The following is a 25296-nucleotide window of genomic DNA, read 5'->3' as shown; positions in this document are numbered from 1 at the left end:
GAGTATTAATGAGTACCACAATGTAATAGAATTGGTCATTCCTACTACGAAATTGACGAGAATGGAGTTGTACCTTTGTTTGATATATTCCTGAAAAAGAAATCAGATAAAATTGTTTTCAACATGTACAGGAAGGAAACAATCACACAAATATACATCCCAAAGAACTCGTACCATTCAAGAAAACATAAATTGGCGATGTTCAACTTTATAATTCTAACTAACCGTTCAACTCTTAAAATGCTAATTACACTGATGAATAAACAGGACTTAAAACGCAACTAAACTTCATATTGGACAAGGCTTAAGCAACATTTAAGTGAGGTAAAACGTGCAAGGAAAGGAATTATAAGGAATTTCGATTCAGTGGTTTCGAAACATTTACGAAACAGAACTACGATCGCATAATTGCGGAAAAATTCAAACCACAGTCAAAAAGAACAGTGATACCAAAGACTGCTCTTTTCGTCACAATTTAATTATAATGACCAAAATAACAATACATTAATTGTAATCTATGATCCAGCAGACAAATGTGATCAATCATATTGGTAACCAATACGTTTAAGACTCTGTAATGAAGCTCTTTATCTTGAGAACCAGATATCGGACAGACGTAATTCAAAAAACATATTCCGTAAATAATAAATACATAATTTAAAAAACATATAAATCGCTAATTTGATAAAGAACTTCAATTCGCGAAAAAATATTTGAAATGTAAAAAATTATAGGGAGGAATCCACAATAAAAAACCAAAAATTTAACAATTAGACCTGATAGTTTCGTACGTTGTCAGGACGCTGTTTCCCAGTGTTCCAGTTAACGAAGCACTAGGATATTTAAAGGTATTTTTATCCAAACAGAATAAGAAGAAACAGAACAGAATAAGAAGAAAATTGAAAAGAAACGAGGTGTACCAAAAAAAGTCGGGAGTATTGATGGGCAATCCACCATTGCCATTTATTGCTGAATTATTTATGTCGCAATTGGAAAAAAAGACAGAGGTGTCATGCCTAGAACGCCTTCATAGGAAAGCGTGATGCCTAGAATATGAATGCTTTATGTTAACGACGTCTTCGTAATAGTGGATAAGGAAAAACTAGGAAATATCAGCAAATACATTAATAATTTACACAAAAGCGTCAAATTTACCTGTGAAATTGAGGAGAATGGAGTTTTACCTTTTTTGGATATACTTGTAAAAAGTAAATTAGACAACATTAAAATTAACATACACAGGAGGTAATCAATCACGCAAAGATGTATCCCAAAAGACTCATACCATTAAGTGAGACTACGTGAACTAATGAATGCTAATAACACTTATTGTCATTAACGGAGAAGTAACGTTCATGGACACGGCTGTGAAGAACGGGTTTTCCGTTGAATGTAATAAGAAACTCATGAGGAGGAAAAAACAAAAAATTAAGCGGCAAAATATGAATATGTTGTATAAACAAAACAGGTTATTGGAAGGACAAGGAACAACATGGGTATCTTCAACTTATGATCATCGCTTTACGATTTGATGAATAAACAACTAAAAAACATAATATTCGGACATTGAAAACCAACAACAAATACCAACTGAGTAACTTGTTAAATTCAGCTAAAGATAAATAGAGGGAATGTGAAAGATTCGGTGTTACAACATTGAATGCAATAATTACGGCAAATTTAGAATAGATCAAAAGAAAAGACCTGTTACAACTAGGCTTAAACAACAAGGAACATTTAAGTGAAATTAACGCGAATTTCGATTCAATGCTTGCAAAACATATCTACTAAACAGATCGCGTGTTATAAAACATACCTACGAAACGGTTTACAAAAGAGGTAAAAGTAAAACACAGGGGAGAAAATCATGAGAACATGCAGATATACAAATCAAACTTGGGCTACCCGCTGAACGGAGACGAAGGTAGCACAGCTTCTTAGCCCTTCAATTAATTGTTTCACCAGTTTTAATCATTAAAACAATTTTAGTTTATAGTTAAAACAAAAAAAAATCGAAAACATTAAACTAACTCGAGAGATCTCGTACGTTTAAGTCTCCTAAACAAGTTTTGATTGTCAACCAATCGAGCCGCCTCGATATTGATATGATTGGATAAACGTATTTCATGATTGGCTTGATTGCTGTTTAATTTCGTCTGTGACACTTAGGATCGTGAGATTCCTTTGTATATCGGCAGTACGGACATACCAGCGGGCGTTTACAATGTCTCGTAATACCTTATTTTGAAATCTTTGAATAGATTGAGTCTGCGCAGCGCATCCCCATAATTGAATACCGTAAGCCCAGACAGGCTTAAACATTTGATTATATATCAAAACTTTATTGTATACTGATAACGAAGAACGCCTTCCCAAAAGCCATTTAAACTTCCTGTATTCCTCCTCGAGTTGAGCTCTCTTTTTCTTTAAGTGCTCCTTCTATCTGAGCTTTGCGTGCAATGTCATTTCCAAATACTTCACGGTGTTTGGGAACGGAATTAAGACTCCATTTATCCAAACCGAAAATTTATTATCAATTTTCCTATTAGTGAAATACACGTGTACTGATCTCACCTTGTTAAGTTTTATATTCCACTTTCTAGTCCATCTTGAGATCTCATCACTGGCCTTTTCTAATTTTTTGTAGATTCATTTTTATTCCGTCATATTGCGATAACTGCTGTATGATCAGCATATCTAGCTGTTGTCACTCCTTCCGATTCAGGAATATCACACGTATATAGCAAGTATAATATCGGGCCCAACATACTGCCTTGTGGCATCCCCGACCTGATATCCCTAGGCGAAGAGTACTCCTCTTCCTGTTTAATTCGAAATACCCTGTTAGTGAAGTAAGATTCGAGCAGGTTAACATACTGCCTTGGTAGTATTTGTCTAAGGTTTTTTATTAATCCACAATGCCAAACCTTATCGAAAGCCTGGGCTACGTTCAAAAATATGATAGAACATATTGATTTTTCTTCCAGTGAATTTTCTATTAGGATAGTTATTCAATGAATCTGGTCTAAGGTTGAGTGGTTCCGGCGATTAATTTTTTACTTCCAATTATTGGCTGAAGCCCCTTTTGTGTAATTTTTTCAAAATATCGGCCCGTATTACGTCAAAACCCAGAGCTTTTTTAGATTTAAAAGTCCCGATTTCCTCTATAACATCTCTTTCCTTGACAATTGGAATAGTCACCCTATCCTCAACAAAAGCAGATTCCCCATTTTCATACACGTCCTGACTGTCATGCGGACAGAATATATCGGCCAAATGATACACAAACGCATTTGCATTTTCCTTGTCAGCTTTTGCCCACGTTCCATCTTTGGTTTTAATAGAAGTGAGATGTTTGATAGGTTGCTTCATTTTCTTTGTTGTCTTCCACAGTACGTAATTGGTTTTCTCACACGCCGTCAAATTTTGAACATAATTGGCAACCGAATCCTACTTATATTTTCTAATACAACGTCTTAGTTGCTGCGCTTCGCGATTATATCTAGCTTTATCAGTAGGATCACGCATTTGCTGCACCTTTTCCTCGGCCGCCTGCTTTACCTTAGTTTTGCTAGTATATGTGGAGGTTAGTTAATACCAATTCTTCTAATAGCATTAATTTTCGAACTACTCCATGCCGTATTTTGAATAATTTTAGTAAAATCTTAGATCTATTTGTTGTTCAATCTCTAAGCGAAATCTTGACCAATCTGTAGTTTCATTTGTCAGTGCAGGTTTCGCTCTTTTCATTACAATATTTTCCTTAAGTTTAGGAATAACCAACGAATGATTGGAGTTAAGATCATAGTCATCATGTACCTCAATGAAATTTTTCGTAATCCGTTTTATTATGAAGAAATCTGTTAAACCTGGACACTTATTAACATCGGCTGGCCAATACGTTGGCTTCACAGTAGAGTGAAAAAGGCACCCCGCGCCGCTAATTGCTGTCCTCAGTTTTCTTCCTCTAGTTAAAGTATGCCTTAAACCCCAATGAGTGTGCTTGGCGTTAAGGTCATCCCTAAATATAAATTTGTCGTCTAGGTCGCCCAGAACGTTTTGAAACATTTCTGTCGCTATTTTAAATCTGAGGTGACAATACAATGCACAACTCTAAATTTTTGGTTGATCCAAGTGATCTGTACCGCCGTCCCTCGGCTTGCATCTGGTGCAGGTCACAATACACTATATTTTCTTTTATTATTATCGCCGTTTTGCCCTTCGCTAGGTACTTAGAGTTGAAAATTCTATAATCTCAAATTGAATCATGCTTCTTAAAGTCATATGTGTTTCAGTCACGAGCACACGTCTATATTCTGTGTATGTGGAAAACTTCAAGCATGTCCTTTTTATTTGCGATACCATTGCAATTCCAGGCCGCTATTTTAAAATTACCTTGTTCCATCATTTATCAGATTTCTTGATATTCGATTTTTTTTCCTTCGCTCTCCAAAATGTTCAACATCTGAGAGATTTTGTCCATCATATCTAGCATGCTTTGCATCATATTTTGCATTTTATACAAAACACTAACGTCACTAGCCGTTACTTTTCTGCTTGTGCACCTGCTATCGGTTTTCGTTTGGAGAACGTCCTTGTATGTTACATCTTTTGAGGCTATTCTCGAGGTGAATTGCCTCGGTGGCCGGTCAGAATTCTTCTTCACATTATTGTTGCTGTTGTTATTTCTACGTTTTTGCAGTTCCCTAGCTACAGCGTATCCCCTATAGTTTGCTGGGTCGGGCTCCAAATAATTGGAACACTTTGATACAGTGCTCTTCGGCTTACTACAAACTATGGTTAAGTGTCTGCCTGCAAATTTAACACAATTTGGTTATCTCTGGCAAAATTTTTGTGTATGCCCATATCTTTGACACCTTTTATGCTGCGGAATAGGACTATCCTTTCGAAGTGCCTCTATCCTAACTTTCATCCTGTGTGTGATCGATTTCATAAATTTTTTTCATCTCCTTGTCATTTGAGAACGTTAACATAAACAGCGATAGAGGCAACATAATGTTTTTCCCATTTTCACTTTTAATTCTCTCGCTGTTTGTTCTCATAGGTATGCCATTCTAGTCCAGATCCATTCATGGCCCTGGTAAGGTTCCTGTAACCCATTTCGGAATTTACAATGAGGTTAAATTGATTGTTATTTATCATTTTAACCCTATAAATGACGTCTTTATTTTTTAATATTGACTCTATTTGATTATAGTCATCCACATTTCTTATGACTACTGGAGGCGGCCTAGAGTTTTTCGTGACATCGCCTCGATTTTTATAATCAGAAAAATCGGCTTTCTCAGCGTTGATCGTCTCCTGGACCACTTCCGGAGATGATTCCGCTTTTCGTTTTTTAATGGACCCCTTTTGCTTTAGGATCCAATCTGTTTCTCCGGCGAGTTCTTCCTCATCTGTTGAGTAGGAGTCTAAGATTGACCTCAACTGCTTTGCTTGTGGTGGAACGTCTTTTGCTTTATAACTACGATCATTAGACTTATTGTTCTTAATTTTCCCATGTTTCTCTTTCTTTAGCTTCTCATTCCCAGTCCTCAGTTGAAGAACTAGTCGGCTAATCCTTTTATGTATGTCAGCATTCTGATCATCACTTTTTTTGGCTGGAACTTTACTCATGTTTATTTCCTTCTTAATTTGTGGAGCTTGAGTGTTCGATAGTCCACCTTCTATAGCTTTATTGTTTATTAAATTCCGTGCATCAGATGTAGGTGGCGAACGTCGGGTTTTCGCGTTCCTCCAGAACGAATCTATCAAATGCAATCAATGGCTGTCCCCAGAATCCGCATAGCCGACCTCCGAAGAGGGTGAATTCTCCAACGCATTAGATTACCACCTGGGGTATTAAATCCTTTTGTTTTGCCCATTGCACAAATGATTCATGTTTGCATTTTATACATCTTGCCAGTATTCAAAAACTACCGCCCCTCAGGATTCAGACGCAGACCAGGGAGCTATTCTAGGTCAGACGCTTCTGGCTTTACCGCCCGCGCGCTCCTAACCAACGAAACCCGGTTTAAGCGCGAAGTACTCGCTTTCATCCGCTCTCGTCAGCCTTGCTAAGTAAGTTTCCCAGGAGAAACCAGACAGGTAACTATGTTACCTACCTTCTAGGAGGTGAGAGTCGGATTTGTTAGCAGAGCTGATGCTTTTACAGGGCATTTCCTAGCATTTACCCACAGAAAAAATCAGCTTTTATAAAGGGCGTATGTAACGCACAAAATATACTGTTGAAATTAACATTTATTGTAAATTAACATTTAATTGTATGTAACGACAAAATTGTTGTTGGAATTAACATTTATCTTAAAGTATTTTTTTGCAATTTTTGGCATGGTTATTCTCTCACACTCTGAGAATCTAACATATCTACAATTTTCAGATATGATCAAATTAAAGAAATGGTATTAAATTTCATCTACGTATTCAAAAACTGCAATTTTTGGAAACTTATGCAGGAATAGTTTTGATTTTGTATCGTAAAGGATTTCATTGCAGTTCATTTTCAAATATTTTTAGAATTGTTTGGTTAGCATTCATTTTATATATTTTTTGTTTTCTTACATTTTTAATTTTCTTTGTATTTTCTTCGTTCATTTTTGATATCTTTGGTTGATTTCCTTGTTGCTCTTTATGTTCAAAATAAACTTCAAGTAAATGTTTTCCTCTAAACTCTCAACACTTCACCTTTTATCCCCATTATAATGTGTATAAATATTACATATGTAAATATTTCTTTAATTTACCATATGCATCATTTTAGAAGTTTTCTTCATAATTTCATTTTCGAATAATCGTCATTTTCGAACATTTCTTCATAAATATGTTGAGCTCTACATCAAATTTTTTCCCCCAAAATTTTCCTCTTAATTCATCATACCATGAGCATATAATTTTGATTTTATATAAAAGATATTTATAGTTTAACTTAAACTAAAATATTTAGTTAAAGTCCTTCAATAGAATTCGCTAAACTCACCACTGTAGAACTTCTCCATATTTCTGCCTTATTCAAACTTGTTTTGAAATGGGACATTACGCAATAGTTTCTAGAAAGTGAAATATACTTTTTACAAATATATTTTGCCGCCTACTTCAGTAAAGTCGGGCTAAGTGAATCTACTTGAGTTTAAATATATGTATTAACAAGAATGTACACAAATTTAAAAATATTTGCACTGCTTCTGCTAAACAATATTTTTATACCCTGCACTTCGTGAAGGGTATATTAACTTTGGTATGGAGTTTGTAACTACTTGAAGGAGTCATCTGCGGTATGGACATATATATATATTCTTGCTCAGCGTAAAATTCTGAGTCGATTTAGACATGTCCGTCTGTCCGTCCGTCCGTCCGTCCGTCCGTCCGTCCGTCCGTCCGTCCGTCCGTCCGTCCGTCCGTCCGTCCGTCCGATCGCACGATAACTCAAAAACGAATAATGCAATCGACACCAAACTTTCACAAGTTTTTTCTTTTGTGCCAAGGACGAACCCTATTGTTATTGGACTAATTCGGACAACGGGTTCGGGTAGCTGCAATACAACTCAAAGAGTTTATTTTAAATATTTCAAAAACTAATAAAGGTATAAATATAAAATTTTGTATACATGTGTCCAATTATATTCTACACATGCTCTAAAAATTATAATGGGGTAGCTGCACCGGTTCGGGTGGCTGCCATACAACTCCAACAGCAAATTTTTTATATTCGGCAAAATAATAAAGTCAGATCCATGAAACCTGGCAGTCATGTGTCCAATTATAGGTCAAATATATTTCTGAAGTTTTAGAGGAATCGCTTGACAGGTTCGGGTACCTGACATACAACTCCGGAAGCAAATTTTAAATATTTAGAAAAATAATAAAGTCAGATTCATGAAACTTGGCAATCATGTGTCCAATTATGGCTCGAATATATTTCTGAAGTTTTGGTGGAATTGCTCGACAGGTTCGAGTAGCTCCCATACAAGTCTAAAAGCTTATTTTAAATATTTGGAAAAATAATAAAGTCAAATTCATGAGACTTGGCAGTCGTGTGTCCAATTATAGGTCAGACATATTTCTAAAGTTTTGGTGCGATTGCTTGACAGGTTCGAGTAGCTCCCATGCAAGTCTAAAAGCTTAATCTTAATATTTGGAAAAATAATAAAGTCAGATTCATGAAACTTGGCAGTTGTGTGTCCGATTATAGATCAAATATATTTGTGAAGTTTTGATGGAATTGCTTGACAGGTTCGGGTACTTGCCATACAACTCCAAAAGCTTATTTTACATATTTGGAAAAATAATAAAGTCAGATTCATGAAACTTGGCAGTTGTATGTCGAGTTATAGGTCACATATATTTCTGAAGTTTTGGTGGAATTGCTTAACAGATTCGAGTAGATCCCATACAAGTTTAAAAGCTTATTCTTAATATTTGAAAAAATAATAAAGTCAGATTCATGAAACTTGGCAGTTGTGTGTCCGATTATAGATCTGATATATTTGTGAAGTTTTGGTAGAATTGCTTGGCAGGTTCAGGTACTTACCATACAACTCCAAAAGCTAATTTTAAATATTTGGAAAAATTATAAGGTCAGATTCATGAAACTTGGCAGTCGGATGTCCAATTATGGGTCAGACATGTCCGTGAAGTTTCTATAGAATGATTTTAGAGGTTCAAGTAATTGCTACACAATAACGAAAGGTGCAGGGTATAATTCAATCGGTTTATACCGACTGAAACGTTTTTACTTGTTATATTTTAGTTGTTCTTTTTCTAGTTTTTTATAATCAAATTTTTCCAATGGGTTAATCATAGTTACTGGTTTGCTCATGCATACTTATGCTTTGTTTTAATTATGTTCTATAGTTTTGAGGGTGCGTTCGTCACTGGTTTTCGGGCGAATAGAATTCTCCTACACTATTTTCATCTGACTTTTGAGTGGACACTACATACGTACTATGAAGACTAATTTAAAAATTTATTTGAGAATATATTTATGTATTTGGATGTTTGATTATGTACTTGTATATATTTATTTTTTATATTATATGTATATATAAATTTCTTTTGTTTTTATTTCTTTTTTTGGATTTTTTTTCTTTTCCTCTTATAATTATCTGTTTGTATGAATATATATTTTAAGTACTTTTTAGATTATCTTTTAGTTTCCAAATTTTTCAACTGTAAGTTCACTCATTTTACGAGTATGCACAATTAGTTTACTTTTTAAATTGTAATGGAATTTTTTCCAAAAGTTAACTTTAAATATTCCAAAAAATAATAAAGTTAGATTCATGAAATTAGCCAGTCGTGTGTCCAATTACTTATCCGATATATCCCTGAATGGCTTGACAGATTTTGGTAGCTGTCACACAGTTCCAAAAGAAAATTTAAAATATTCGACAAAATAATGAAGTTGCATTTATAAAACTGATAAAAATTATATTTAAAGATGTTGAAAATTATATTTCCTTTCAACTTTTACATTCTCATATACATTATATTAAAAAGATATATAAAAGAAGGCGATAGCAAAATTCCTATAAAATACATATAGTGTATATAAATAGATTTTCCTAGTATGAAGAGAGACTATCACCGCGGATTATACCGTCAACGGTAAAATATCTTAAAATTCCATTTTATCGCCAGCGATATTTTTGGCATCATCTGTTTCCATGTGTTTTAATTTTGAACACTTGATTTTGCCGTACCGCCCATGTCTTGGGCTAACAAAGGAAATCGTCCGCCGTTGTCGCTCACCCCCTTCCTTTTTTATACCCTGCACTTCGTGAAGGGTATATTAACTTTGGTATGGAGTTTGTAACTACTTGAAGGAGTCATCTGCGGTATGGACATATATATATATTCTTGCTCAGCGTAAAATTCTGCGTCGGTTTAGACATGTCCGTCCGTCCGTCCGTCCGTCCGATCGCACGATAACTCAAAAACGAATAATGCAATCGACACCAAACTTTCACAAGTTTTTTCTTTTGTGCCAAGGACGAACCCTATTGTTATTGGACTAATTCGGACAACGGGTTCGGGTAGCTGCCATACAACTCCAAGAGTTTATTTTAAATATTTCAAAAACTAATAAAGCTATAAATATAAAATTTTGTATACATGTGTCCAATTATATTCTACATATGCTCTAAAAATTATAATGGGATAGCTGCACCGGTTCGGGTGGCTGCCATACAACTCCAAAAGCAAATTTTTTATATTCGGCAAAATAATAAAGTCAGATTCATGAAACTTGGCAGTCGTGTGTCCAATTATAGGTCAAAGATATTTCTGAAGTTTTGGTGGAATTGCTTGACAGGTTCGAGTGGCTCCCATACAAGTCCAAAATCTTATTTTAAATATTTGGGAAAATAATAAAGTCAGATTCATGAAACTTGGCAGTTGTGTGTCCAATTATAGGTCAAAGATATTTCTGAAGTTTTGGTGGAATTGCTTGACAGGTTCGAGTAGCTCCCATACAAGCCCAAAAGCTTACTTTAAATATTTGAAAAAATAAAAAAGTTAGATTCATGAAACTTGGCAGTTGTGGGTCCAATTATAGATCAGATATACCTGCGAAGTTTTAGTGGAATTGCTTGACAAGTTCGGGTACCTGCCATACAACTCCAAAAGCTAATTTTAAATATTTGGAAAAATAATAAAGTCAAATTCATGAAACTTGGCAGTTGTGTGTCCAATTATAAATTAGATATATTTGCGAAGTTTTAGTGGAATTGATTGACAGGTTCGGGTACCTGCCATACAACTCCAAAAGCTAATTTTAAATATTTGGAAAAATAATAAAGACAGATTCATGAAACTTGGCAGTTGTGTGTCCAATTATAGGTCAAAGATATTTCTGAAGTTTTGGTGGAATTGCTTGACAGGTTCGAGTGGCTCCCATACAAGTCCAAAAGCTTATTTTAAATATTTGGAAAAGTAATAAAGTTAGATTCATGAAACTTGGCAGTTGTGTGTCCAATTATAGATCAGATATATTAGCGAAGTTTTAGTGGAATTGCTTGGCAGGTTCGGGTACCTGCCATACAACTCCAAAAGCTAATTTTAAATATTTGGAAAAATAATAAAGTCAGATTCATGAAACTTAGTAGTTGTGTGTTCAATTATACGTCAGACATATCCGTAAAGTTTCTATAGAATGGTTTCACAGGTTTGAGTAATTGTTATACAACAATGAAAGGTGCAGGGTATAATTCAATCGGTTCATACCGACTGAAACGTTTTTACTTGTTTTAATTTTCAGCGCTACTTGCGAAGTTGAACTTCTTTTTTAAATTAACAATAAAATTAAAACAAATACCTGAATGACAGAATGTCAGCAATTTTAAAAACGAAAAAATTAGAGAGCAAGCAAAAAGAAAAATTTTGTTTTCTTCTGTTCAATCCCCTTCTTTTTTTACGAGTTATTTTTATATTTACACATTTACAAAAATTGAAATAGAAATCAGTGAGCATGTTCTTTTAGTTTTTGATTTTTTTTTTGGCATGTATTATAACTAAAATAATAATGCAAAATATTTTAGAAAGCCCTTTTTTGTGTAGTCATGCAAATTTTTTTTCAAATCATTTTTATTTTTGTCACTGATATTAACATTTTTCAATTGATATATACATATGTATATGTATAAAGTTACACGAACACAAATATTATTACTTTCCTAAACAGATGCACTTCTTTGGTATATAAAAATATAAAAGAATTAAAAAAAAATTCTTTTTATTTTAATTGTTCTTTTTACATAATTATTTTTAAAAGTGGAATATTCTTCAAAGTTTAGTCTTTCAATAAAAGCTGAACGTGAACGTTAGAAACTGCAAATAAGGAGTAAGAACATTTATCTATTTTCAAAATCTTAAAATCTGTCTAAAAAATGTTAATTTTGTGGCTTTCATTGTATAGCAGTTAAGTTAAATAAGAGAAAAAAAAATATTCAGCAATGGAAGTCTCTGAAATGGCACCAATGTCTGCAGAATTTAAAAATGCTATACGAGGTGCATCGGCAAAACAAATTGCTAAAGCTCTTTTAGCTGAAAGTGAAAATAATCTAAAACAGTCTCGTATTCAAAAAGAGGAACTTCAAATGCAAGAAAAAGTCGCGCAAAATACTGGTGCTGTAAGCCAAACTTTAGAAAATAGATCTTCAATTTCTGCTCATACGCATCATATGGAATTAATAGATGAAAGACTAATTGATAATTTAGATTATAAGGTATCTTCATCTTTGTTAAACATGAAGCGTCAGCTTACTAATCTTAACTCAAAAACAATTGAATTTTATTCAGATTCCAGGTGGGTTTTTTTGTGGAGAATTTTTGCTCTTTAACTAAAATGTTAAACCTTTTTTCATAAACAAAACAAAAATTATTATAACCCTGTCTCATATATAGCTGAAAACTGTAATGAGATTCATTTACGTGATATATTATTGCGGCAAATATTAAAATTAACTCATAATATAGTTTCGATTCGGGTAATAATAGCAAATATTAAAGTTAATTGCATATAAAAAATTTCAACCAGCATATTTATGTACATACTATGTACAATTAAAATTTTCTTGAAAATTTGTGATCTATTTTTAACAAATCAAGTTTAATACATAAGATCTTACAAAAAAACTTAAGCTTAAATAAACTTGAAAAGCGATAATTTAAATTAACTTAAGAATCTAGAAATACTTACAAATTAACTTAAATAAATTTTGTTACAATGCATAATTACAAAAGTATGTACATATTAAAGAATGTATATATTAAAATATGTATAGTTATAAGAAAGAATTTATTTAAAAGTTATATGTAGTTAGTGGAAGAAATTATTAAAATAAGTTTCTTATCGAAAAATCTAATTTACTACATCAGAGTAAATAGCTAAATAATTACATATTCCATTTGTAATTTATTTTCAATCAATTCAATTTGTAACACATTTTCAATCGACAAATTTTGCAAATAACAGTTCCGGTTAGGGGTAACAATAGTTTTTTTATCGAAATACATCTCCATGTTGCCACAATAAACTTCTTAATTTAAAGTATGTATGCAATGAAATTTTTATTAACCTTGTAAATAAGAAGTTTTCAAATAATTATTTCAAAATGTCTCATAGACCAAAAATTTTTGAAGTCTGAAATTGTCATGAATATTGTTTAGCGATCATTACGCGTTTTTAAAATCTATATTCCAAAATTTAAAATTATTTGTCCTATTTTTTATATTTTTTATATTTTCATTTATTCATTTACAGTAGTTATACATTACTTTTAATATAAACTCTTATCAAAAACTTTCTAGCAAATTTCTTATAAAAGGCCTTTAAACACAAAGTATATTGAAATTCATAAATTTTTTATTTTAAAATTCCAAAGCAAACAAACTGCTATTGAAATCGAACAATTGAATGCGCGAGTAGTTGAAGCTGAAACAAAATTGAAAACTGAAGTTGCTCGCATCAAGAAGAAGTTGCAAATTCAAATTACTGAATTAGAAATGTCTTTAGATGTTGCTAACAAGACAAATATTGATTTACAAAAGGTGATTAAAAAACAATCATTACAACTTACTGAACTTCAAGCTCATTATGATGAACTTCAACGTCAATTACAACAAACTTTAGATCAGTACAGTGTCGCACAGCGTCGTCTTCAATCACTTAATGGTGAACTAGAAGAAGTCCGTTTAAATTTAGATAATACAACTAGAGCTAAACGACAAGTTGAAATTCAAGTTGAAGAATGTCAAACACGTATAAATGAATTGACTGTCGTTAATGTTAATTTGGCATCGTCCAAAACCAAAATTGAACAAGAATTAGCAGTTGTAGCCGCTGACTATGAAGAAATCACAAAAGAATTACGTATAAGTGATGAGAGATACCAAAAAATTCAAGTTGGATATTTAGTTATTATTTTTGTTGAGTAACATTAATTTTATTTTTCTTACAAATAGGTTGAACTTAAGCACACTATCGAATCGTTACAAGAAGAACAGGAACGCATAGTGAAAATTGAAACAATCAAAAAATCTCTGGAGGTCGAAGTCAAAGTAAGTTATTTTTAAAATATGCATAAATTTGTTTAGTCGGTAATATTAGTTTTGTAAAAATTATAAATAATTGTATAAACTAAATTTCTTATTTAAGAAAAATCGTTGGTAAACCTTCTTCTGTTGTTCTAATGATTGCTGTTCAAAACTATGTCCAAGTATTTAAATTTTTTACTGCTCCTTTTTAATGCTCGAGTATTTAAATTTTTTACTTCTTTTATCAAACGCAATATTTCATTCTTATTTTTTCAAATTCGCGCGAGCAAGCCGTCTCCAACATTTTTTTAAAACTCGTGCATTTCTTTAAAAATACAAATGTATTACCCTATTCCTTTCTTGATTTCCTTTAATTTTCTGAAGTTTTCTTCTAAATCATTAATTCTTTTGGATATTATTAATTTGATCTTTTGGCGGCAACTTATATGCATATTCATACGCTTCTTAATAATAAGGAGCCCAGGGATCAACTTCTTCAATAACGTCAATAGGACCTGGTTAAAAACTTGTGACATTATGACAAACACGTCTGATATATTGTTTCATATCACTACTTTTTCTTGGTGTTACTAAGTTACTATAGTAGATTTAATTAGATCTACTACTATTTTTTTTACTATACCAACTTTTTGGAGAATATTATGGGTCTTGGCCTGTTCAGATCATCAAACATACCTGAACTCGATGAACAAGCAGTGTATATCTTTTTTGTATTCACAAATTTTTTTAAAAATTTGGCTGACCACAAAATATTTATCAAATGACCACATTTGGCTGATGATATTTTGGCTTGCCACAAAATTTTAAATTGGTTTTTCGTAAGGCCGTATTTGTTCTGATATTATATTGACTTGTTTTTGCTTAACCTTGCCATTCTTTCCGTTAAATTATTCATTTTTATCTTACTATAATGATGTAGTTCGTTTACTAAAAGCTGATTGAGTATATTTCTGGGCTATTCTTCGATTTTTTTATTTTGGCTAATCGAGCGACGGCCATAAATTTCGCCATTTTGAAGTTATTCCTTTTTATTACAAAGTTCTAATAGTGTTAAAATAGCACCGGTATTAAAAAAAACGTGTTTCAATTAAATTACATATAAATATCCTCTTAATAAATATCAATCAGTTCATAAAATATGTTTGTGTTGAGCGCTAGAAAAATTGTCATGAAAAAATTAAATCAAGCTAAAATTGGTATAGCACCGATACCAAACATACAATTTTCAAAACTTTTTTAAGAGAATAAAACATGCTTATTTTCTTTCACTTTTCTTACGATTTTCCTTATTTTTCTATCAAAACAGAATCTGTCAATTCGTTTAGAAGAAGTGGAAGCTAATGCCGTTGCTGGTAGCAAACGCATCATTTCTAAACTTGAAGCTCGCATTAGAGATTTGGAGCTTGAGCTTGAAGAAGAAAAACGTAGACATGCTGAAACAATCAAAATTCTTAGGAAAAAAGAAAGAACCGTTAAAGAGGTTATGATTCAATGCGAAGAAGATCAAAAGAATATTGCTTTACTTCAAGAATCATTAGAAAAAGCAAATTCCAAAATAGGTCTCTTCAAGAGGCAAATGGTAGAACAGGTGAATAAAAACTTTATAATTGTGTTGTTTCTCATTTAATTTATTTCCCATTTTAATAAAAATACATACCTATTTCTTTCTCAAATACATAAATAAAAGGAGGGTGTTTCACAACAATCAGTGACACGGGTACGTCGTTTCCAAAGGGAACTTGAAGCAGCAGAAGAAAGAGCAGAAAATGCTGAATCTAGTTTAAATATGATTCGTGCTAAACACCGTACATTTGTTACATCATCTTCAGGGCCAGGTTCTTCAGTATATCTCGTTCAAGAAACAAGAACAATATCAGAATAAGCACGTCTTTTGTAAAAATAATTATTAATAACAAATTTAACAACATAATAAACAAACCATACGAGATGTCTCGCACTCATTTTGCCTATGTTAAATAAGTATGTATAAATATCATGAGAATGATGTAGCGTACCTTAAAATTCATTACACTAACGTTACTAACTTTTAAAACACGCTCTCACTTAAAAAAAAAAAAACTACAACAACATTTTTTTTGTAAGATTTTTTTACTTTTGCCTAAACATATATTTAAGTATTCTGGATTTTTTAATACTGAGGATAATATAATGTCTAATACTTATTTTTTTTTTATATTTTATCCAAATTTAATATGTGTAAATTCCATTAGTTAAGAAAAGCAAATCGTCTGATAAATATTTTAAAAAATAACTACAAAAACGTCTATTTAAAATTATTTATACTCTTTAAGTTTTAAATCGAAAAATTCAAGCACTTTGATTTCAATTAAATATATTTATAGATTTACAAAAAGAAAATAGCTTTTTGCGTTTTATTTTAATAGATCATTATAATATATGATAAACAAATATAAACTAAATTATAATGATAAACAAATATAAACGCATCCAAAGATATCCAAAAGGCAGACATCCAAAAATTTAAAAGAAAAAGTAACTATGTTTGAGCGATTACACAGAATCCAGGAATTACTTCTATCATGAAAAATTAATAACGCATGTCATCGACTTCGATGGAATTCTACAAAATAACCGTTATCTTAAACTATCAATCATTTTCGGAGCGATTTTTGTTGCTACAAGGCAGAAATTTATACAGTTTATAGATGTCGGTTAAAATTTTACTTTATTAGAAAACACTTTATTTGTTCTTAAATTCAAATTTCCTCCTTCTCGAGCTATTTATCTTCAAAGACTCCTGTAAAAAAGACTTACTTACGTAAAAAACTTTGAGAAAAAGTTTAAAACTTCAATAATTAGCAGTACCATACTCTGGAAGAAAAATTTAAAAATATCTTTTAACAAAAGAAGTACATCAATTATTAGCAAAAGGGTGGAAATCCCAACAGAAACAGGGAAATAAAGCTGTTTAAGAATCTTGAGTTGCAGGTTTCTTCTACAAGAAATTTTGGATTCGAGGAGCATTTGAAAAAACCTACAAATAGAATCCAATAGGCCTCTCATGCTTTTTAGGAAACAGAATCAGCCCTCAAAATTAAAAAGATGTTCCCAATTTCAGAGATTGTGTACATAAATAATTTTCACTTTGGTAAGTATATATGCATAATGTATTTATGTCGCTGTAAGATATCAATTTTAAAACATTTCATGTAGTTATATTAAGCATTATAACTTTTATTTTTTTGTTCTAATACTCGTATTTTTGATAACCCTGAAAATCTTGCATGAAAAAGTAAACTGTAGAAAATTTGATAATAAATTTAACGGCATTTGTATATAAATGTAAACTAATTCCCATATTAAACGTTATAAAACTATAAACAAATATACTTTATAAGTATATATAATTTGTATTCTATATTTTATTTCTTATATCAAAAATCACATGTTATTCGGCATCTTTTCATAATTTTACCGAATCCCCATTTCTGCATTTAAAGTTTTTATAATTTCACTTTGTAGTAAATATTTACATAAACACAGATATCTATAAAAATGTAATATTATTTTTTTTCCAAATTTATTGTTCGACATTTCGCCGTTTTAAAAATTTTAAATTAATAATTAAAAATAAGCTTTATTATATACATAAATATTTTATCTAATCAAGTTATTGGCAGTATTGAAAAACCGTTTGCTACGTGATTCATGAGTAATAAATTGAAGTACATATGTATGTATGTATATATATCTTGTTTCATTTTTTTTAAAATAAAACCCTTGTTTTTCTACATAATTTCCAAAGATTTTGATTTTAAAATTAAAATTAAAAAAAATATTTAACTAGTTTGTAGACGTATTAAAATCAGAATATTTTATCAATTTATTTTGTTGGTGGTTTTGGTGTGTGATGTTGACAACTTTCAACATTTTCAGGCCAATCACATACATTTTCGTTCGGATTGAAAACTAAATTTGCGGGACATGGCATATGATGTTTTCTTTCTCCTTCGCACATATAATAATGAGTACAATCCAACTTATCTGGATGATAACTAATATGACCATCTTCTTCAGCGCATGATACTTCATTCGCTGTAACGAAAAAATGTTAAATAATTATTCAAAATTACATAATTATGAAAATTACGATAACATTCTCAAAATTTCTTTATTTAAAATCATATTTTCAAAATCATACTCAACCAGATGTTTTTTTTTTTAATTTTTCTATTTATTTCAAAAAGAAAAGACTGTAATTAAAAAATCGATATATGATAATTCGAAATCAAGATTGTTGAATGTCACTAAATCGATAAAAATAAAATATAAAATTCAGGATGACACTTTAAAGTTTATGTATTTTTTTAAAAAATTGGAAACGAACCGGTTTTCAGTGTTAACAGTTAAGAAGTTTTCATACATCAATTTTGTGTATAGACTCGGAAATTCCAGGAAATTAATATTTCGAAAAGGCCCAAATATAGCTTATTTTTTTAGAATTACCGCAACGATATTGTATATGCAAAAAAGTTATTCAAATGTTTTATGCATATTCCTTATGATTTTTTTGAACACGAAAATTTTACTCACTTACATAAATTATTTAATTTACGTAATTATCTAACTTATCTTAAAAATATCTGAATAACTTACGATCTTTTGTTGTATATCGCCCTTGTGGTCCATTAGATTCATATGGTCCATCGTATGTTAAATGAACTACATAATTTTTTAATTCATCATTTAATGCGTTTAACAAGGGATATTTTCCAATTCCACAACGACCTGAAAAATCATCCATATCGACAGACCATACCATGATCCCTCCAAATCCATTGTCTTTCAACCATTCGATCTAAAAGAAATTAAAACAAGTAATGAAGGTGTTACGTACTGATAACTGAAGACTTTAACTGACATACTTTTGTTTTTAACGACCTTTCGTCATCGAAACCAACCCACTGATTATTTCTGTAAGCAAATGGTACTTGTTGTTCCGAGTCCCATACCAATGTCGTATTTTCACCGGCCAAAAACGTGCAAATTTCATAGTAGCTCAAAAAGCCTGCTTCGTTAGTAAATTTACCGGCTCGGCCACCACCGGATGCTGGTGACCCTATATCGAATTGAGTTTTATTTACTAACTCAAAAGACCTTCCGTACGTGGGCATACCAATCAAAAGTTTTTCTTTTGGTGCGCCTTGTTTAACCCATTCTCTAGCACTAAAGTCAACAGTTAATTTCTTTTGATAGCCAGATGCTGATTCCAATGCAAATAAGGGTGAATTATGCCCAACAGTTCTTTCCCATTGTCCATGAAAATCGTATGTCATTATGTTGATGAAATCTAAATATTTCGAAATTTCTGGAACGTCATACCCGGCTGCAATAGCTTCAAAAGAAGCTGGGACGGCAGCTGTTAGTAGAAGCCTAGGTAAGTTTGCTGATTTAGCTTCTCCTTCAAATGCAATACGTAATTCTCTCAATAAATTTACATAAGCAACACGATCGTCATTTCCTCGCGGGTATTCCCAATCAACATCTAACCCATTAAATTTATAATCGCGAAGAAATTCAATAGCTTCGTACACAAATTGGTTCATTCGAAAAACGTTTGATGTAAGTTCTTTAAATGGTGTTGAACCAAAAGCCCAACCACCAATAGCCAACAGAATTTGCAAGTCAGGATTTTTTTCTCGTAGAGCTACCAATTTTTCATAATTATCTGCATCATCATCTGAACTTTCACTTAACTTATAGTCCTTAAGTGTAGCAAAAGCGTAAACGACATGTGTGCAAAGATTCGCATCGATATTTTCGGGTTCAAATTTTCCAACTCCTGGCCTTTTAGAAGACCAACTTGTCATGTAACAAAATATTTGAGGTGGACGAACTAAAAAACCAAAATGTTTGAGCAAAATAGCTACATTTTTATCTAAGATAATACCATTTTTTTTTGAAGATGCAGTATGTGCAGAGATCTTTTTCTGCGGCTTTTTGTGCCTGCTTAAAAGTTCTGATACGTCTATTTTTATAGGAGTTTTATCTATAACCTAAAATAAAAAATCTTCAAATTTAAAACAGAAGTATTTTATGAAGCCAATATACCGGTTCCTCACTGTTCTCTTCATCAAATGAGGAAGCAACCTTTGACCAATCAACATCCATAGCATTTTTTCCTCTTGATATTCCTAAAAGCTCTTCTCTCATTGCAGTAATGAGAGGAAATTTAACGTCATTACCACATATAGATCCGCTAAAATCATCCATGTCGACCGTCCAAACCATAGCACCTCCAAAATTATTTTTTTTGATCCACTGCATCTTGTTTCTGATAGATCTTTCGTCGTCAAAGCCTACCCACTTAAAAAAAATAAAATATTAAAAGGTGAAATTGAATTGCTTTCAAAATATAGTTACCTGATCGTCGTTTATCATATAAGGAACTTTCATTTCATCATCCCAAACATAAACGGCTCCATTATGCAAAATTTCGCAAATTTCATAGTATGCTAAGAAACCTGATTCTTTGGTATATATGCCTTCTTTACCACCACCTGTTGCTGGTGAGTTGGGTCCATATTTATCCGTATTTGCAAGAGTAAATGTTCTACCATAAGTGGGCATTCCTAAAATTGAAGCTCTTTACTAAATACATCTTAATATAAAATTGATTTGTATGATAATAAAATCTTACCAATTATTAGTTTTTCTTTTGGTGCACCCAGTTTAACCCATAAATTAGCAGCATTGTCAACAGATAATTGTTTTCGCCATTCGGAGTCACTTGATGGAGCATATAATGGCGCATTGTGTCCTGTTTCTCGTTCCCATTTTCCATGAAAATCGTATGCCATCAAATTAATAAAATCCAAATAACTTGCAACAGCTGGTACGTCATACCCACCCCGAATATTATCAGGTCCAACTGGCACAGCCGCTGTTAGAAGAAGACGAATCTTTTTATGTTCTTGTGCTTCTGCTTCAAACGCTTCTCGTAGTTCTTTTAGTAACAATACGAAGTTCTTTTTGTCATCTGTTCCTTTTGGATATTCCCAATCTAAATCCAAACCATCAAAGTTTCGTTTACGCAAAAATGGTATTGCTGAGTATATAAATGTTTGACGAGCGTAACGAGTTGAAGACATTTCTTTAAACTTTTGTGTCCCAAAAGACCATCCCCCCAGAGCGAGCAATATCTGAAATTTCAAATTAAAACATGTTTAACATGTGGTCTAACAAAAATTGATTTAACTTATAACACCCGGCCTAATTTCAATTGTCTAGCGTAATTTCTAAAGAACTTTAAATTTAAAAAACTTAAACAAATTTTTCTATTTTTAATTTCTTCAATTTTTATACCTTTAAGTTTAATATAAAACTTAAGAATAACAATTTTTAAATAAGATACATACACAGGAACAAGTGCCAAAATATATTGAAGTTTTAAGCAATAATTAATGAATAATCTTTTCCTTTTCCTATATATGGAAAAGGAAAAGATTATTCATTATTTAAAGTTTAATATAAAATTCCCATATTATCATTATAAAATACAAATTACGTTTTATTCATAATTAAAATTTTCATAATTAAAAGTACTTTTTATTTATAAAAAATCATTAATTTTCACATTTAAATATTTTTATAAATACAATGAACATTTTCATATTTGTTCAGTTATAGCAGACTTAGTTTTTGAACTTTTTTCTTTCTTAGCCATGTTTAAGATTTCAAAAGTTATGCCAATGTTTCAATTTACTGCTTTTTTATCAATATTACGATATTGTACCCTTAACTACATACATACATATTTCTAATATTTAAGTTTCACAAATTTTTAAATTAACAATTAAAAAATTACGCTAACACTACACTTAATAGGTATATGTTATTAAAGTTATGTGAAAAATGTGTAAAAAACTTCAACGTGTTTTTTTCAAAATGAAAACATTTCATTAATTCCAAAAAAGACACTTTATTTGTTCTAATATTCGTGAAAAACATACAAATTTTTATTTAAGCTAATTTTCTTCTATAAAGACGAGAACAATAACAGAACATAATCTAAAATATAACAGAACAAAATCTGAAATAATTTATCTGAATAGATTCTTATTTTTTTAATATAAATTTTACATGTTATTTTTAAAATTATTTTTACTGAGCACATTTTTTAAACTTAATAAGTAAATTTCCATGATGTTAAAAAGCTTTTAAAAATCAAAAAAATTAACCAATAGCAAGAGTAGCTACATTCTTATATGTATATTTTTACACAATATTCCTCCTGAATTTAAACAAAGTTAAATACAAAACTACTAAGCTATGTAAAAAGATGCGACAGAACACTTCAATAATTCAAAATTTGAAAATTTATTAATTATTAAGTCTGTCTGGTATAAGAAAGTTTTTAAAAACTTTATAAAATTTGAAAAAACTTTATAAATTTTCTGCACGTCTGAAATAATACTTTTTGGACAAAAATGAGAGAAAATGATGACGTTTTTATTTTCCCAATTTTTAAAGTTTTTTCAAATTTTGTAAAGAAAAATTTAATGTTTTAAAAATTTTTCAAATCTTACAGCTTTCAAATCTTATGTTTTTCTTGGTTATTATGTCTTTAGATTTTATGTTTCAAAAAAAAAATTTCATCAACAAAGTTTTTTTTTCAAAACATAATTAAAAACAAATAAAATAAACAAAATGAATTCCCCAATATTTTTTTCTAAGTTCCTCACTTTTATATTCCAAAATCAAAATTTTCGAGTTTTTGTATAACCAAAAAATATTTGTTTATGTTTGATAAATATTTTGAAATTTGACGTTTATAACCTATTTATAAAGTTTTCAAAAGTTTTTTCAACTTTTCCGTCTGGTTTCCTTTTTTTAAATGAGAATTTTTTTCTTTTTGCGAGAAATTGCGTTATTGTTTCTTTTTTTAAAGTTTTTTCAAGTTTTATACCAGACAGACCAATTATTTTTACCAAATTTTATTGAGGATGTTACGTATTGGGCATTTTTGCTAATTTTAAAACCAATATCATAATTGAACCTCTCACAAAATATAAATATGTATGTATGTATTAATAATATTGCCAAATTAACTCATTCAGCTTTAAAATTTTAATTTTCTGAGCAAGAAATTCCATTTTTTTGGTCAATTTTGAATAATTTATTTTTAATCAAATGAAGTGCTAATGTTTCCTAAATTGAAATACATACATACATACAAAAATAAATAAAACGAAAATACATTCTTAATTGTTTTTCCTAAGCAATATAGTCTGCAGCAATTTATGTAACATGAGACCAAACCGTGAAATTTCAAATATCTACACATGTATGTCGAATAATTATCGCGGAAAACTACCTGTTATGATTTAAGAAACTGACACTATAATTATATGTACGTATATCATAATTATTTATAATATAAAGTATGAATTTAATTGAAGTATTAGAAAGTTTTGAAGTACTCAATAAGCTTATTATTATACATATACATCTGTACAATTAATTTTTATACATCTGTACAATTTCTTAAAATAATTTCCTAAAATCAAAGAGAGAACATAAGCAACTTTTCAATAATATTACGCAAAATCATTCATTTTTTATAACCCTCTCAAAGATCTTTGTTAGAACCTAAAATAGAACTTTTCCAAAATAGAACTTTTATTCATTAATTATATATATTTCATTACAAACCCAAAAGTTAGTGACCTTTGGTTATTCATTAGAAATACAAAAAACCAATTTTAAAAAATCTGCCGTGGAAAATTTGAGCGCTTTTCTAAAAATTTTTTTTTCTTTTCATATGTTTTTAATTTGCAGGACCGAGAAACGTTATGTTTATTTTGCACTTTTTGAGGGTTATTCACTATTTAAATAATGTATACCTTACCTTTAACTTTGAGTTAGATTTTTTCAATAACATAATTCTTTCATATAAGCCAGGAACACCATCTTTATTTTCATCATTACTTTCGAATGAGCTTAATTTATTTTTCTTTAGCCATCCGAATGCGAAAATAATATGAGTACATAGATCACTTGGAATATCTTCTGGCAAAAATTTTCCTATTTTTGGACGATATTGGGACCAATTCGTATAGTAACAGACAATTTTTTGACTTGAATCATGTTCCTCACTTTTAATTTTTTTAGACTTTGATATTGATGTAGAAGCTGCGTCATTATTATTAATAGTGCTAACACCAGTCTTTGCTGTATTTTCTTTTCTTTTTTTTGATCGAACGCGAAATCTCTGTGAAGATGATACATCCAATGTTGATGCTACAGAAGAGGAAGAAGTTTGCTGATCTATTCTATCTTCAGCCAGCACTGTAGCAGAAACGCGTCTAACAGGACTTTTTTTTGATTCTGCAATATTTGACCGAGGTAAGGAAGACTGACTCGGACGCCGCAATCTTCGGCGCTTTGCTGAAATTTTGCAAACAAACTTTGTTAGTATATCTATAACTATGTTAATAAATTTTTTTATATTAATTTTTCTAAAATTTTCAAATATTTGATTGTGCTCTAAAATTAAATTTTTGTGCCAAATTTAGAATTAGAGAAGTAATTATTAAACAAAAAACCATTTTTGCTTATATCAAGTTTATTTTTCTAAAATTAAAAAAAAAAAACGTAACCAAAAGAAAACTAAAATTAGCACAAGTAAAGTTGGGTCGAACCATAATGGTTTGTAATGTAGCACTTTTCCCTTCCTTCCAAATGGAAGGGAACTGAATTACAGAGTAAAATTTTTGAATAAGAAATAGAATTTAAAAATAAATTGAAGAAAAAACCAAAAATATAATAATTATAATCTAGATTTCTTTTAAAACTATACTACATAAAATGAGATTCATAAAGAATACTCAAAAATTTCACAAAACATAAAAAAATATTTAAATCGACATACTTTGAAAATAACGCCGCATATGTATCTAGTCCAACCCATCAAGCTCAGAGAGCAAAACAAAAATAAATTTCAATTTTATAAGAGGTTTAAATGGAAGGTGTGTCGAAATTTATTTGCTCTTAGCTCTACTTATTCTACATATTTTTTTAAATTTGAAATTTAAATTTCAAAAAATGCGGTTGGTAAATTCCATCTAAAAAATGAATCTAAATAAATTGCAATTTTTAGCGCAGACCCTTGTTTGTGTCTCTTCCAAATGGAAGGGTACTAAATTACAGAATAAAATTTTTGAATAAGAAAAGAAATCA

The 25296-nt window shown here is 30.7% G+C and overlaps 2 protein-coding genes across 8 annotated transcripts in view; one reads left to right on the top strand and one right to left on the bottom strand.

The window, feature by feature from the left end:
• Window positions 1–16452, top strand: part of LOC129613893 (paramyosin, long form) — a 36758-nt gene extending 20306 nt beyond the window's left edge. For both annotated transcript variants that reach the window (XM_055528213.1, XM_055528212.1), the window contains exons 9-12: window positions 13401–13920; window positions 13981–14076; window positions 15380–15661; window positions 15761–16452. In XM_055528213.1, the coding sequence (XP_055384188.1) occupies window positions 13401–13920; window positions 13981–14076; window positions 15380–15661; window positions 15761–15955 (1093 nt within the window). In that variant the 3' untranslated portion in view covers window positions 15956–16452. The remainder of the gene's footprint in view (window positions 1–13400; window positions 13921–13980; window positions 14077–15379; window positions 15662–15760) is intronic.
• LOC129613892 (probable chitinase 10) overlaps window positions 16314–25296 on the bottom strand; it is a 27862-nt gene continuing 18879 nt past the window's right edge. For all 6 annotated transcript variants that reach the window (XM_055528206.1, XM_055528209.1, XM_055528211.1 and 3 more), the window contains 8 exons: window positions 23966–24504; window positions 20756–21257; window positions 20479–20687; window positions 20167–20421; window positions 20006–20111; window positions 18981–19951; window positions 18712–18913; window positions 16314–18150 (listed from right to left, as the gene is read on the bottom strand). In XM_055528206.1, coding sequence (XP_055384181.1) covers window positions 17939–18150; window positions 18712–18913; window positions 18981–19951; window positions 20006–20111; window positions 20167–20421; window positions 20479–20687; window positions 20756–21257; window positions 23966–24504 — 2996 coding nt within the window. In that variant the 3' untranslated portion in view covers window positions 16314–17938. The remainder of the gene's footprint in view (window positions 18151–18711; window positions 18914–18980; window positions 19952–20005; window positions 20112–20166; window positions 20422–20478; window positions 20688–20755; window positions 21258–23965; window positions 24505–25296) is intronic.

This window comes from Condylostylus longicornis, unplaced genomic scaffold, assembly GCF_029603195.1.
Source record: "Condylostylus longicornis isolate FDR11 unplaced genomic scaffold, ASM2960319v2 ptg000094l, whole genome shotgun sequence".
NCBI lineage: Eukaryota > Metazoa > Arthropoda > Insecta > Diptera > Dolichopodidae > Condylostylus > Condylostylus longicornis.
The sequence above is the reverse complement of the archived record's forward strand: the minus strand, read 5'-3'. Positions and strand labels throughout refer to the sequence as shown.